This window comes from Pipistrellus hanaki (genome assembly GCF_964339955.1).
Source record: "Pipistrellus hanaki genome assembly, chromosome: 5".
Classification (NCBI taxonomy): Eukaryota; Metazoa; Chordata; class Mammalia; order Chiroptera; family Vespertilionidae; genus Pipistrellus; species Pipistrellus hanaki.
Genome location: NC_140507.1, coordinates 100,053,359 through 100,068,533, shown reverse-complemented (window position 1 = coordinate 100,068,533; position 15,175 = coordinate 100,053,359). Strand labels below are relative to the sequence as shown.

The 15,175-nt window shown below is 57.5% G+C and overlaps 1 protein-coding gene across 47 annotated transcripts in view; it reads right to left on the bottom strand.

Moving 5' to 3' along the window:
• The window catches only part of ANK2 (ankyrin 2), a 277,590-nt gene that overhangs the window by 101,251 nt on the left and 161,164 nt on the right, over window positions 1–15,175 (bottom strand). For 36 of the 47 annotated variants that reach the window (XM_084883347.1, XM_084883373.1, XM_084883348.1 and 33 more), the window contains 5 exons: window positions 9,680–9,778; window positions 8,396–8,581; window positions 7,821–7,844; window positions 4,738–4,836; window positions 17–115 (listed from right to left, as the gene is read on the bottom strand). In XM_084883347.1, the coding sequence (XP_084739473.1) occupies window positions 17–115; window positions 4,738–4,836; window positions 7,821–7,844; window positions 8,396–8,581; window positions 9,680–9,778 (507 nt within the window). The remainder of the gene's footprint in view (window positions 1–16; window positions 116–4,737; window positions 4,837–7,820; window positions 7,845–8,395; window positions 8,582–9,679; window positions 9,779–15,175) is intronic. The other 11 variants (XM_084883353.1, XM_084883368.1, XM_084883376.1 and 8 more) reach the window with 1 other exon arrangement.

Genomic DNA, 15,175 nt, shown 5'->3' with positions numbered 1-15,175 from the left:
CAGAAGGCAGACTCACCCTGGTTTTGGCGTCAATCTGACCTCCTCGGTCCAACAGGAGCTTCACCATGTTCGTGTTTCCCCGTTTGGAGGCCACGTGCAGAGGGGTGATCCCGTTCTGCATGGAGAGAGGCGGATCACAGGGTGTGGGCGTGGGAGCACGGGGTGTGGGCATGGGAGCACGGGGTGTGGGCGTGAAAGCACAGGCGTGGGGAGCACGGGCTGTGGGAGCACAGGCGTGGGGAGCACGGGGTGTGGGCGTGGGGAGCACGGGGTGTGGGCGTGAAAGCACAGGCGTGGGGAGCACGGGCTGTGGGAGCACAGGCGTGGGGAGCACAGGGTGTGGGCGTGGGGAGCACGGGGTGTGGGCATGGGAGCACGGGCTATGGGTGTGGGAGCACAGGCGTGGGGAGCACGGGGTGTAGGCGTGGGAGCACGGAGTGCAGGCGTGAAAGCACAGGCGTGGGGAGCACGGGTTGTGGGTGTGGGAGCACTGGCGTGGGAAGCACGGGGTGTGGGCGTGGGAGCACAGGGTGTGGGCGTGGGGAGCACGGGGTGTGGGCGTGGGAGCACAGGGTGTGGGCGTGGGGAGCACGGGGTGTGGGCGTGGGAGCACGGGGTGCGGGCGTGGGAGCACAGGCGTGGGGAGCACGGGCTGTGAGTGTGGGAGCACTGGCGTGGGAAGCACGGGGTGTGGGCATGGGAGCACAGGGTGTGGGCGTGGGGAGCACGGGGTGTGGGCGTGAAAGCACAGGCGTGGGGAGCACGGGCTGTGGGTGTGGGAGCACTGGTGTGGGAAGCACGGGGTGTGGGCGTGGGAGCACCTGACAGGCATGGCCATGTGGCCTGAGGAGAACCTGACCCAAGGCCGCTACACTCAACAGCTTCCATTTTAAGGAGCAAAGGGCACCCAAACCCCCAAACACTGCAGTGAGAGGACAAGACGTGGACTAAAGCGGCTTCCCTGAGTCCCCAGCTATAAGCCTGCTCAGAAGGTCACCGGGGCACGTTCATGAAACAGAAACACGATGTCAGGTTCTACCTGGGACTGAGCCCGAGTCGGGTCCGACCTCTCTCCAGCCCCAGGCGCCCAAAGGGTCTGGGCCTCAGGGCTTCCGGTGCCCATGCCAGAACACGAGCCCGAAGGCGGTTCTCAGCACCTTAGATTAGGGATGTCGAACTCAATCAGAGAAGGGGCCAAAATCTAAAATCCAGCCTAAATCGCGGGCCGAATGGTTTACTGAACAGTCATAAACTGACAATGTCATAAACTGACAGCGGAGTGCAGTGATGACAGCGCGGTGCGAGCCACATTGCAAGGCCTGGCGGGCTGGATTTGGCCCGCGGGCCTTGTGTTTGACACATGTGCCTTAGATGGTTCCCTCTGGAAGCAGCGCGGGTTCGTGCAGGACGCGTCCAAGGACAAACAAACACCAAGGGGCGAACTGTGTTTCTTTCCCTGGCGAGCGCGTGCCACCACTGCGGCAAGCATCGGCACTTGGCGTTTTGTGTGTCGTAATTCCGCATGTGTTCTGCACTGCATTTAGTTCCTCATAGTACACACGTGTGTTCCACGCCGTTAGGTCGTGAAGGGCCGTGCCCAGGCCGACTGCCTTCCTCATGCTCTAGGCGTCCCTCCCTCTGCAGAGCCCGCCCCAGCACCAGGCTAAAATGAAGCAGTTTTGTTCAGCAGGCGTGGCTCAGTGGTTGAGTGTTGACCTATGAACCAGGAGGTCATGGCTCAATTCCCCCTCCAGGGCACATACCCGGGTTGCAGGCTCAATCCCCAGTGAGAGGCATGCAGGAGGCAGCCAATCATAGTTCTCTCTCATCATTGATGTTTCTATCTCTCCCTCCCTCTCTCTGAAATCAATGAAAAATATATGTAAAAAATGTAATAAAAAAAAAAAAATGAACCAGCTTTTTCCATCAGCCTCTCCACTGTCTGACCTTCCCACCTTGATCTCGGCCCTGGTCTCTGTGGCCCGTCTGGGCTCCTGGTGACCTTTTCTGATTCTCCCTCGGCTGCCTTTCCAGCCTCAGCCGCCTCCTGACTTGCTGGCTGCTGCCTGCACTTGACCTGAGGACGGAGCCAAGGTCAGCGGGAGCTTCATGTATTCATCATCTACGCTGAGTTGTGGTTTCTCCTGCAGTCGTGACTCCTGTCTTCTGGTTGGTCAGACGCAGTCCTGCTTGGCCACTTTGGTCATTCACTTTCAGAAGTCCTTTCGCATCGTTGCTCCTTCGGCCGTCAGATGGTGTCGCCCGTAGAGCTTCAGTCTCTCTTCTGCCAAAACTCACTCCTCCCTCGAGTCCCTCCGTTTTTCGAGTGGCAGCATGCTCTGTGTGCAGACTGAGAGTCTGACGCCTTCGCCGACAGGAAACCGTCCTGCATCTGTGGCCTGTGCTGACCCGCCGCCCCCTGGTGGCTGCCGAGACGGACAGGCAGTGCCGTGCGTCCTTCCTCAGAGCAGCCGCCGCTTCCCACAGACCCGGCTCCCTGCATCGCCAGCACCGGGAGCTGGCCTCAGGCTGAGGCCTTTCTCTCCCGAGGCCTGGCACCACCAGCTCCTCCCGCCCCGCGAGGCAGAGGCGTGGCTGTGGCACCGTGGCCGCACCGCCCACGTGGGAAACGGGGCAACGGCCCTGCAGTCTCGCCCTTGGCTTCCTTCCCCAAAGACCGGGATGGGCACTGACCCTCAGACCGGTAGCTCTTGGTTTTTCCCATGCTTGTTGGCATATTCTTGTTAGGGTTTTGACAGGTTAGTCTCTGTGCTAAGTCCTTCTGTCTGTACTCCACCTGCCCTGCAGTTCGCCCTCCCCGGATCTCGGGCAGCTCTCGCTTGGCGTTCCAGAGCTCCAGGCTCCTCCCCGGAGGCTGCTTCTCCCCAGGCCTTCGTCCCGTCTCCACACACACTTCTGCCGGCATCCCACCTGCCTTCTCCTGGTGCTCTCTTCCTCCGTCTCTGGCAGTCACCCCCTCTGTCCCCTGAGCCTCTGGTGGGGCCTTGGGGTCTCCTTGTTTGTGCTCCTTTGTCTCCTCACATGGACCATTGATCCAGACCCAGAAGCTCGGACCGACTCGGGAGCCTCAGAGGGAAGGCAGGGGAGGGGGTAGGTGGGAAGAGCTCACCATGGATGCATAGCCCATGGACACAGACAGTAGTGGGGGAAGGCCTGGGTGGTGGACAGGGGCAGGCTAGAAGGGGTCGATGGGGGAGGAAAGGGGACGTGTAATATTTACAACAAAGATTTCTTAAGAAGGAATAGCTCTCTCTTCTCTATGTGGTCGTCACTGAACTGCTCTGGGACCCTGAGCCTGGTCTTGTCACCTTGAACGCGTCCCTCGCCGGCCTCTAACAACGGGCAGGTTTCTCTGTCCTCCATCTCAAGTCTTCCTTCCCTTTACCTCCAGAGTCGTCTTCCCACCATCCTCCCCAGTAAGGTCTCCGGTTTCAGGGCACCGTTGCTCTGCTTCTCACTCAGGCATGTTTGTCCCTGCACACGTGCTGTTTGTTTATGTGGTTCAGCCGCCGTGTGGCTGCTCACCTGGCAAGTGGCACCCGATTCCCAGGGGCCCCCAGCCTCTCACGTGTGGTGTGGGCGGCTCACCGGCAGCACCCCCTGCTCCCGGCTGTGCACAGAGGGAACAGGCCTACCCCCGCTCCAACCCCAGCCGCTCTGATCCCAGTCCGCCGCGGGACCCCGTGCACACCATCGTCCGGCTGTGGGAGCACGTGTCTGTGATGACAGGTTCCTGGCTCTGCGAAGCCCGCAGGCCGACCGCAACACTCCTGGGCCCAGGCCACACACACCCGCCCCCGGCCACACTGGGTCCCCCGTTACTTCCTGCTGCGTCCCAGGCTCCCTGAGTCCTCAGCGAGTCTCGTGCCGTTGCCGTGTGGCCCTGTGTTCCTGGGCCCATGGAAAGCGTCCTGCCTCCTCTTCCTTCGCTGCTGTCCTTGGGGCGCAGACGGAGTGACGGTTACGGCGACGCTTTTCCTGGCAGTCTGCCCGGCGCTGCTGGCCTGACCTGGCACAGGACCCTGCCTGCGCTGTGCCCGCCGTGTAGGAGTGTGCGTTCCCGGGAGCACAGGCAGCTCCAGACGGAGACGCCCTCCTGTCCCTGCGACTTGCTCACGCCCCCATGGCCACGCGGAGTCTGCCCGGCTCCGACCCTCGGCGCCTGCTGTCGCTCCTCGTGCGAGTGCGGCGTGGAGTCCCCTCTGCGTGTGCCCGTGAGCCGCCACCCCTCCGTGTCACCTGAGCGCGATGGTCACGGAGGGGATCCCTCCGACAAGGACTCCGTGTAACCTCCAGCTCAGCATGGTCCTTCCATGCGTCCCAGGGAGACCCCACTGAGCAGTCTCCGTCCATCAGAAACAATTCCCTGTCAAACCGCCCTGAACACGCTGCCTAAACACACCTACGTGTCCCATCCCTGACGCCGCACATGTAACCAGCCATTGGCTGAAAGCTGCTCCTCGACCCACCGTGTGAGCGTCTGCCTCACCGCTCACCACGGGGCACTCACAGCCCGCCCCGCCCCAGCCTGTGGGTGCGGGTGCGGGTGCGGGTGCGGGTGCGGGTGCGGGTGCGGGTGCTTGTGCGAGTGTGGGTGCAGGTGTGGCGGCCTTGTGTCTCACAGGCTGGGCTGGGATGACTTTCTGAGATCCGAAAGAAGGAATGAGCATTTAGGGCCTCCTGGGCCCGGGCCACACGGGGACCCTCTGTCCGTACCCGGGCGGTGAAGTCCACGGCGGCGCCTCTGTTGAGCAGGAGGGTGGCCACGTTGACGTTGCCGTAGTGGGCGGCGATGTGCAGGGGCGTGAAGCCACTCTGGGGAGCAGAGAGAACAGTCAGTCAGGCCATCCTCCCCACGTGCTGTCCCCGGAGCAAAGGATAACCACGTGGTAAGAAACAAAACAAAACTAAGCACTGAGGGTCACTGTCTGGCTGGTGTCCGCAGCTCGGCCCAGGCCACGGCGCTCCCCGAGGCTCCCGGTCAGGGCTCGGAGGGGAATAGCTGTCTCTAAGGTCCATGAGCCTCACATTCTTGGTGTGATTTCTATCCACCTGCACAATTCACCTCTGAGATTTGCCATTTATACAAAAGCAGGTTTCTTGGGTGCATTTAGCTTTAGAGAAAAATGATTCCACTAAACAGCATAAGGTGTTAGCCATGAGAATAACAATTATGAGTTTTAAATGTTTTCTCCTGGGAAAAACGCAAAATGAATATTTCTTAAGAAAGCCAGCAGTCAGGGCACGTGGTTTAAGGAAAAAGTAAAAAACACATACAAAGGTTAACCAACATATTTGCTGTCAATGTGAATATAAAATTAAGAAATTTAGTGAACCTAATTTTGAACGTTATTTAAACCAAATTTTATCAATAAACTAAGATGGATCTAAAATACAATAAGCAGGTTAAATGAGCTAGACGGGCATTAGAGAACTGTTACCATCAGAATGTTTTTTTAAAATGTCTTAAGCTCTTAAATGGAAGTATATTTTCATTCTGATGAAAAATTAGAAATATTTGCCATTTTCACAGAAGAAGCATAGCAATTTCTGTTATTAAAGTATGCAAAGCGGTATTATCCTTGCTCTGCAATTTTAATAATTTCATTACTATTTTTAATGAAATAGTACAGAAGCAATCAAGACTGTTCCGTAACCTGGGTCTCAGTCCTCAGGTGAGTGGTTATCTAGTATTGTTCTCTTTTATTTGAAACTAGAGGCCCGTGCATGAAAATTCATGCACTGGATGGAGGGGGACCCTCAGCCTAGCCTGCCTCTTCTCAGTCCAGGAGCCCTCAGGGGTGGGAGATGACCCAGCTGTCAGGGGAAGAGGCTCTGCTGCTGCCACTGCTGGCAGCGCAAGCCTCAGCCGACCCTGGTTACCTGAGCCTCGGGCAGCCCTAGGTGGCTGGGGGGCTGAGGAGAAAGGGGGACTCCGGAGGCAGGCAATCCGGTAGGGCTGAGGGGACTGGGCACTGCCATCTTGTGGCTATGGGTGTAGCAATCAATTAGCATATTCCCTCCTTATCGGCTGTGGGTGCCACCATCTCTGCTATGGTGTGAGGGTCAATTAGCATATTCCCTCTTTAATAGATAGGATGAACTTGGATGTGGATAGCACTGTTTTTAAGAAATGTCACCTGGATCATGACCATTACTTTTCTGTCCACTTGAGGTCAGACTTCGAGACTTTGCCTTTTCAATGGCCCAGATAAGGCCTAGACCCCTCAGGGACAGGAATTCCTGTGGCCACTCTAGCTGCACACAATTTCTGACAAGAGCAAGACACAGAGCAACAGTAGCTCTGCATCCAAACCCACAGGGTTGGACGTTGCTATTTTGTGGCTACTTGAGGCAAACATTCATGTCAAACAGAGGGAAGAATCAGTCTGCGACCTGGCTGTGATTGTATAAAGTGCCAAGTGCTTATAACTGAAGAACTAACGGACGTGTGTTTTTCGTCTTTACCTTCGTCTATCCTGACACCCAGACGATACTGAGTGTGTGCCTATTATTCCAGTTCCCTTCATCACAGCAAAACATAGTGATTGCTGCGGATCTTTTCCAAATTCTTCAAACAGAATATTATTTTTCTCATTTGCACAATTAAACAGGCCTATTGTCCAAGGTGGCCTCCCTGGTGCTGTGGCGCCTGCCTGCGGCCGGGAGGAGTCCCTGAGCTCGGAGCCTGCGTCGCCCAGGGAACCCCTGAGACTCCGTGTCCTCACAGACCCTTCCTGCCTCAGCGTGAGCCTTCCCACACGGTGTCTTCCAGCGCACGCGTGGAGCCAGGATGGCTTCAGAAATGCATCTCAAACACCAGAAGTCACCTAAACAGTTAGTGGCTCTAAACCAGTCACTGAGACAGCGATCGGGTGTCTCCGTCTTAGCCCTCCACCATACAGGTGGGCCTGTGCATTTTGGTTTTTGTGTTTTTATCTCTGCCCCAAGTTCCATGCACAGAGATGGAACAGGAGAAAAGATATGATAGCCAAGTGTATTAGCGTCTCCATGGGTCATTTGGTTGGTAAGCAAGGTGTTAGGCTTAGACACACGCTCTCAGTAACACGGTGTGTGGGTGCTGGTTTCCAGCCCTGCGCTTGAGAGAGGCCTGTCCGCGTGAAAATCTATAACCAGTCCCTGGACTCAGGGGCAGGTCCTGCGTCTAATGTACTTTCAACAAGGCTTGCTAGGCCTCCGGGCCGTGGGTAGCCACAGGCATGGAGAGGCCACTAAAGACACACGCGTGCACACACATACACTCACGCACACATGCACACACATGCACACACACGCACTACATCTAAGCTGATGCTGTGCGTATGGCTGTGGCTTCCTGTGCTCTGGGGAAATGGGTGCCTCGTGACACGTGCTGTGAGGCAGCATTACGAGGTGCGTGCCCTCTGGATGCGGTCACCGTCATCACTGACCAGAGGGCACCTGTGATGAGACGACAGGACGCCGCGGGGTCGGGAGCCTCCGCCCAGGGCACCGTCTAAGCTCGGCCGGGACCCACCGGCAGGCAGCACGCCACGCGGCGGGACCCGCTTTGAGAAACAGTTTCCCTGCACGCTCACAAGCCGTTTCATACTCTCACTGGGTAAATAACGCTTCAAATGTTTGTGACATTCAATGACTTGAATTGTCCAGTGCCTTAATTATGGAAACATTTCCAAATTAATTTCCTAATAAAGGAAGTACCAATCATTAGTATAAGTTAGTGAGCATTTATTCTAACTGGGCAAAACTAGCAAAAGAAATAAAAACAAGGCGTATGTTGGCAAAAGCTGGTACTGTACCTCAGTCGTCCTATTCACCATCATCTGAAGCGGTGGGTGGGGGAAAGAGCGGAGATGTTAGCACACTGCGAACTAGGAGGCTGTCGTGCCCGGGCGGCCGCTGGCCAGCACGCAACACCGCTCCTCTCTCTGTTTCTATTCTTTTACTAGAAATGGAAAATTAACCTCATCTTTTAAAAAACATTTTTTATTTACTTTTTTTGTTAATCCTCACTTGAGGGTATTTTTCTATTGGTTTTGAGAGACAGAAGAAGAGAGAGGGAGAGACAGAGAGAAACGTCGATGTGAGAGAAACCCATGGACTGGTTGCCTCCAGCATGCATCCCGACCAGCGCTGGGGAACTGAGGTGCATGCCCTTGACCGGAATCAAACCTAGGACCCTTCAGTCCGAGGGCCGATGCTCTATCCACTGAGCCAAACCGGCCAGGCTAGAAAAGATTATCCTTAACTTTTCTGTTCCGGCACCTGACAGTCGGTCCCCTTCTTCGCCAAACCCCCTCAGAGTCAGTGACCCCGCAGACCAGCAGGTGCTGTGACCGGCCATGCTCCCGCCCTGGCGCGAGGCCGGCCTTACCTTGGACTGTACGTCGGCGTTGTGGTCGCTCTGCAGCAGCAGCGCGGCGGACTTGGTGTCGTCCTTGCGGGCGGCGATGTGCAGGGCGGGCAGCCGCACCTTGCCCTTGGTGTCGTTCTCCAGCAGCACCGCCACCGCCTGGTTGTGGCCCTGCTGCAGCGCCACGGCCAGCGGCGTGAAGCCGTCCTGCGGGGGACAGCGGCCTGAGCTCAGGAAGCCGGGGGAAAGCAGTGGCTAGGCGGGCAGCAGAGCAACGGGGAGGCCCGCCCACAGAGGCCGGAGGAGGGGCGAGCAGGCCCTGGCCTCCTGCTGAAGGGTGACCCGGACCAGCACGAGTGCTGCCAGCGTCTCCCTTCAGGGCCGCGAATGTGTGCTTTATAGCCCAGCCAGGTGGCACATGGTGCAGCATGGACCTAGGAGCCAGGAGGTCAGGGTTCCATTCCCGGTCAGGGCACAGGCCTGAGTTGCAGGCTCCATCCCCAGTGTGGGGTGTGCAGGAGGCAGCCGATCCATGATTCTCTCCCATCGTTGTTTCTCTCTCCTCCTCTCCCTTCCTCTCTGAGATCAGTAAAAGACTATTTTTAAATGTGTGCTTCATCCATTCAGGGTCTCGTGTGTTGGGAGCCTGAATGCCACAGGTGCCCCGCCGTCTGCGGGTTCCGCGGGCCGGCTCCGCCTCTGCCAGTCTGTGTGGTAAAGTCCGGTTTGGTCTGATCCGGTGGAGCCACCCCAGCTTCCTCTTGGTTTCTATTTGCATGAAACACTGTTCTCTACCTGACTGTAGCCAGCGGTTTCCAAACTTTTGCACCTCATGGCACTGATATTTGGTGGCACACCAAGAGTTGCATTTTTTTGGCCGATCTGACCAACAAAAACAGGCATACTTTTGACTCATTTACACTGACGGACATTGTTGTGTTGGCTGTTGTCGTTTTTTAAATTTGACAAGCTAAGGGAAACGAGGCAGGGTATGACACATTTTAAACATTCTCACAGCTCGCTGGTTAAAAATCATTGTTGTGGAAATGGTTTTCATCAAATGTACCATATTCATATGCACTGACAGGAAAAATGGAACGCTAATGAACCTATGTCTGAATGGATGGGGGAGGGAGTGTGTCGCGTTGAGAGGGAGCACGGCAGCCTGCGTGGGGAGGGCATGGCACGGAGAGACAGGGAGCAGGGCAGAGCGGCCGGGGGCCCGCACCAGGGACCTGCTCGCTGGGCTGCGTGCGGGGTCTCCTCGCAGCCCGCATGGCCCGCCGGAAAGCCTGGGGGGCTCACCTCGGTGGCGGTGCTCTGGTTGGCGCCATTCTCCAGCAGGTACTTCACGACCTCGATGTGGTTCTCCTGGGCAGCCATGTACAGGGGCGTGAAGCCGTTCTGGGGACACAGGACAACACGCGGCCCGTCATTCCTGACAGTGAGCGGGCGGGACACAGACGAGGAAGGAGGGGCCGGGAGTGAGGCTGACGGGGCTGCCCCTCTCGTGGGTGAGCAGACGTGTCCCTGCCACGGAGCTGCCCACACCCAGGCCTGAAGGACAGGGACAAGGACATGGGGAAACGTGTCCTCGGTCCTGTCGTTTGGTCTCGTCTCCTCACACTCGTTAAGGCAGAGACATTGAGCACCTTCATATCTGCATGTCCATACACAGAGTCCTCACCGCTGGCACACACAGGGTCCCCCACGATGGAGACACTGCACAATTACCAAGGCGGTCTGCACCTCAGCGGGCTTTCACTAGGGGGGTTTCCTTTGTCCAAAGCTCAGTCTGGCTGGAAAGAGATATCCATGGAGCCATCAGCCATTAAAGTGTGTAGACGTGCTCTGGGACACCCTGAAGGTGAACAGTATTTATATACTGTCTTCTGTGTTCATCAGTGTGTAGCTATTTAAACAGACCACCACGATCTTCAACGTACAGTTTAGTTATTACCGAACATGGGTCAGAGCCAATGCGCAAAAGCATCTTTTTAAAAAATATGTTTTTATTGCCCTAGCCCAGTGTCGGCAAACTCATTAGTCAACAGAGACAAGTATCAACAAGACAACAATGGAAATTTCTTCTGAGAGCCAAAATTTTTAAATTTAAACTTCTTCTAACACCACTTCTTCAAAATAGACTCACCCAGGCCGTGGTATTTTGTGAAAGAGCCACACTCAAGGGGCCAAAGAGTCACATGTGGTTCTTGAGCTGCAATTTGCTGACCATGGCCCTAGCCAGTTTGGCTCAGTGGATAGAGCATGGACCTGGGAACTGAAGAGTCCTGGATTCGATTCTGGACAAGGTCCCTGGCCTGGGCTCTGGTTGGGGGGTGTGCAGGAGGCAACCAATCGATTACGGTATATATAAACTAGGGGCCCAGTGCACAAAATTCGTGCACTGGGGGTGGTGGGTCCCTCAGTCTAACCTGCCCCCTCTCACATACTGGGAGCCCTCAGGGGATGTCCTAAGCCGCAGTCTGGCTTCCCTCTGTGGGAGGCGAGTGGGCTGATCAGGGGAAGGCACCAGCCCATCACCCTGCTGCTGCAGCCACCAAGGTGTTTTCATCAACACGGACCCCAGTCCCTTCAGCAAGAAAAAATGACAACTTTCTTTAGGCGTTTTCAAGATGTGTCTTGCATAGGATATGCATTTCTTTTTTTTCTTTTTTTTATCCTCACTTGAGGATATGCTTCCATTTACTTTAGAGAATGTGGAAAATAACAGGAAAGACAGAAACATCAAAGTGAGAGGAACACTTTGATTGGTTGCCTCCTGCATGAGCCCTGATCTGGGCTCCGGCCAGGGAGGAGCCTGAAAGCTAGGTACATGCCTTTGATCAGAATCTAACCGGACCCTGCGGTCAGCAGGCTGAGGCATTATCCACTGAGCCAAACCAGCTGGGGCAGGATATGACATTTCTTAGCCCTCTAGCAGCGGACCTTTGTTTTTTTTCTCCAGAAGTGTGGTGGAAAAACCCCAGATCACCCTTTTGAATTCTTATTACCCAAGTTACTAAGAATATTACCAGTGGCATACAGGGAGCTTAGCCAATGAGCACTCAGAAAAGGTGTTTCCTCTGTAGTTCACACCAATCGCGGGCTGGGCCCTGCCCAGGCCTAAAGCCTCTGGCTGAAGCTTTAGGCCTGAGCAGGGGCCCTCCAGCTCCCTGTGAACACAGGCTGTGCCCCTGCCCAGGCCTGCCCAGGCCGAAAGCCTCTTGGGGAGGAGGGGACCCCAGCTCCCTGCAATTGATCACAGGGGGTCTACTCCTGCTCCAGGTCTTACCTCACAGTGACCTGGGTGCCAGGATGTTCCTGGGACATGGGCTCTGGGTGCATCTATGTATGCAAATTAACCACCATCTTGTTTCGGTAAATTTGCATAGTCACTCTGATTGGCTATGGGCATAGCAAAGGTATGGTCAATTTACATGTTTGTCTATTATTAGTTAAGATATCCTATATAATGAAAGCCTAGTATGCTAAGTGTCCAGTCACCACGTCAGCCATTCAACCAATCAAAGCGTAATATGCTAATGATATACTAAGTCCACTCAACCACTCGCTATGACATGCACTGACCACCAGGGGGCAGACGCTCCAACCAGTATGTTAGCTTGCTGCTGGGGTCCGGCCGATCGGGATTGAGAAAGATGGGCAGGACACGCTCTGGAGCCCTCCCACTGCCCCTCCAAGGCTGGCCAACCTCCAGCATCCCTCCCTGGCCCTGGTTGTGCACCAGTGGGGTCCCTCGGCCTGGACTGTTCCCTCTTGCAATCTGGGACCCCTTGGGGGGTGTCCAGGAGCTGGTGTCGGCCCAATCCCACACGCCAGGCCAAGGGACCCCATTGGTGCACAAATTCGTGCACCAGGCCTCTAGTGTGTGTGTGTGTGTGTGTGTGTGTGTGTGTGTGTGTATACATATATATATAAAATCTTTAAATTGATTTGAGAGAGAGAGGGAGAGGGAGAGAGAAACATCAATGATAAGAAATAATTGAGCCCCCAACCTGGGCATGTGCCCTGACCAAGAATCAAACCGTGATCTCCTGGTTCATAGGTCAACATTCAGCCACTGAGCAATACCAGCCAGGCACTAGAAAGCATCTTGAAAACATTTTTTTCAGGGCTAAACATATTTTAAAAATAATCCAAAGACCTTTTGCAAGACAGAAAGCATAGAAAGCTGCAATTCACGGACAACATGTGAGTACCCAGCTAAGATGTGCCGTCGGCAACTGCACAGATTGGGTAGGATTCACTTCCCGTTACTCGTCTTTGTTGCATTTGTAACTGGTGAGAAGTGGTGAGCGCAGTGGGTCCTCGTGTGCATTTCCTGAGATGAAGCAGCCTCAGTGAAGGGGAGTTTAAAACACAGCACAAATCTCGGTAACACTGTTTCCACCTGCTCCTTGCCCCACAGGACCAGTGGCACCAGCTCCAACAGGAAAGGGTGCTGGCAGAGCCCGGGTCCGAGCCGCACAGAAAGAGAAGTCCCTCCTGAGAGGCCTGGTTCATGCAGGTCAGTGTCAGGTTCAGGTTTTCCCCAAACAGAACTGCTCAGCAGGCTGGTGGGCATTGCGGGCTGGTGGGCACTGCGGGCTGGTGGGCACTGCGGGCTGGTGGGCACTTCCACCTTGTGGGCACTGTGGGCTGGTGGGCACTGCAGGCTGGTGGGCACTGCCACCTCGTGGGCACTGTGGGCTGGTTGGCACTGCAGGCTGGAGGGCACTGTGGGCTGGTGGGCACTGCCACCTCGTGGGCACTGTGGGCTGGTGGGCACTGCAGGCTGGTGGGCACTGTGAGCTGGTGGGCACTGCAGGCTGGTGGGCACTGTGAGCTGGTGGGCACTGCGGGCTGGTGGGCACTGTGGGCTGGTGGGCACTGCGGGCTGGTGGGCACTGCCACCTCGTGGGCACTGTGGGCTGGTGGGCACTGCGGGCTGGTGGGCACTGCGGGCTGGTGGGCACTGTGGGCTGATGGGCACTGTGAGCTGGTGGGCACTGCCACCTCGTGGGCACTGTGGGCTGGTGGGCACTGCGGGCTGGTGGGCAAAGCCACCTCGTGGGCACTGTGGGCTGGTGGGCACTGCAGGCTGGTGGGCACTGCCACCTCGTGGGCACTGCGGGCTGGTGGGCACTGCGGGCTGGTGGGCACTGTGGGCTGGTGGGCACTGCACGCTGGTGGGCACTGCAGGCTGGTGGGCACTGCTACCTCATGGGCACTGTGGGCTGGTGGGCACTGCAGGCTGGTGGGCACTGCCACCTCGTGGGCACTGCGGGCTGGTGGGCACTGCGGGCTGGTGGGCACTGTGGGCTGGTGGGCACTGCGGGCTGGTGGGCACTGTGGGCTGGTAGGCACTGTGGGCTGGTGGGCACTGCGGGCTGGTGGGCACTGCCACCTCGTGGGCACTGTGGGCTGGTGGGCACTGCGGGCTGGTGGGCACTGCCACCTCGTGGGCACTGTGGGCTGGTGGGCACTGCGGGCTGGTGGGCAAAGCCACCTCGTGGGCACTGTGGGCTGGTGGGCACTGCAGGCTGGTGGGCACTGCCACCTCGTGGGCACTGCGGGCTGGTGGGCACTGCGGGCTGGTGGGCACTGTGGGCTGGTGGGCACTGCACGCTGGTGGGCACTGCAGGCTGGTGGGCACTGCTACCTCGTGGGCACTGTGGGCTGGTGGGCACTGCAGGCTGGTGGGCACTGCACGCTGGTGGGCACTGCAGGCTGGTGGGCACTGCCACCTCGTGGGCACTGCGGGCTGGTGGGCACTGCGGGCTGGTGGGCACTGTGGGCTGGTGGGCACTGCGGGCTGGTGGGCACTGTGGGCTGGTAGGCACTGTGGGCTGGTGGGCACTGCGGGCTGGTGGGCACTGCCACCTCGTGGGCACTGTGGGCTGGTGGGCACTGCGGGCTGGTGGGCACTGCCACCTCGTGGGCACTGTGGGCTGGTGGGCACTGCGGGCTGGTGGGCACTGCCACCTCGTGGGCACTGTGGGCTGGTGGGCACTGCGGGCTGGTGGGCACTGTGAGCTGGTGGGCACTATGGGCTGGTGGGCACTGCCACCTCGTGGGCACTGTGGGCTGGTGGGCACTGCGGGCTGGTGGGCACTGTGGGCTGGTGGGCACTGTGGGCTGGTGGGCACTGCCACCTCGTGGGCACTGTGGGCTGGTGGGCACTGCGGGCTGGTGGGCACTGTGGGCTGGTGGGCACTGCGGGCTGGTGGGCACTGTGGGCTGGTGGGCACTGCCACCTCGTGGGCACTGTGGGCTGATGGGCACTGTGAGCTGGTGGGCACTGCCACCTCGTGGGCACTGTGGGCTGGTGGGCACTGCGGGCTGGTGGGCACTGCGGGCTGGTGGGTCCGGTGCACTCATGGGCATTGCCGCCTCATGGGACCCATGACCCACATTGGGACCACGACCCTCCTCTGCACTGGCCTTCTGAGAGAGAAGCTTGGGAAGCTCCCACAATGACCTCCAGCCTTAAGGGCAGGGTGACCAGTCACCGCCCTAAACAGCTCCTACGCGCACAACTGCTCAGGCTGCGCAGGCCAGCGGCACTCGGGACGGGACGGGGCCAGCCTGTGGCCGCGGGGCCGTGCACAGGTGCAGCGACAGCGCCTGGGTGAGGAGGCCTGCCAGACTCCCCGAGGACGGAGTGGACGACTTCACCAGGTCCTGACACTTATTTTCACCTGTTCTCCAAAGGTCCCTCTGGATCACAGCTACGCCGGTAAGTGACGTAAGACTGCTGTCCAGGATTCGGTGGGTGGCATTTCTCCATCCCTAGTG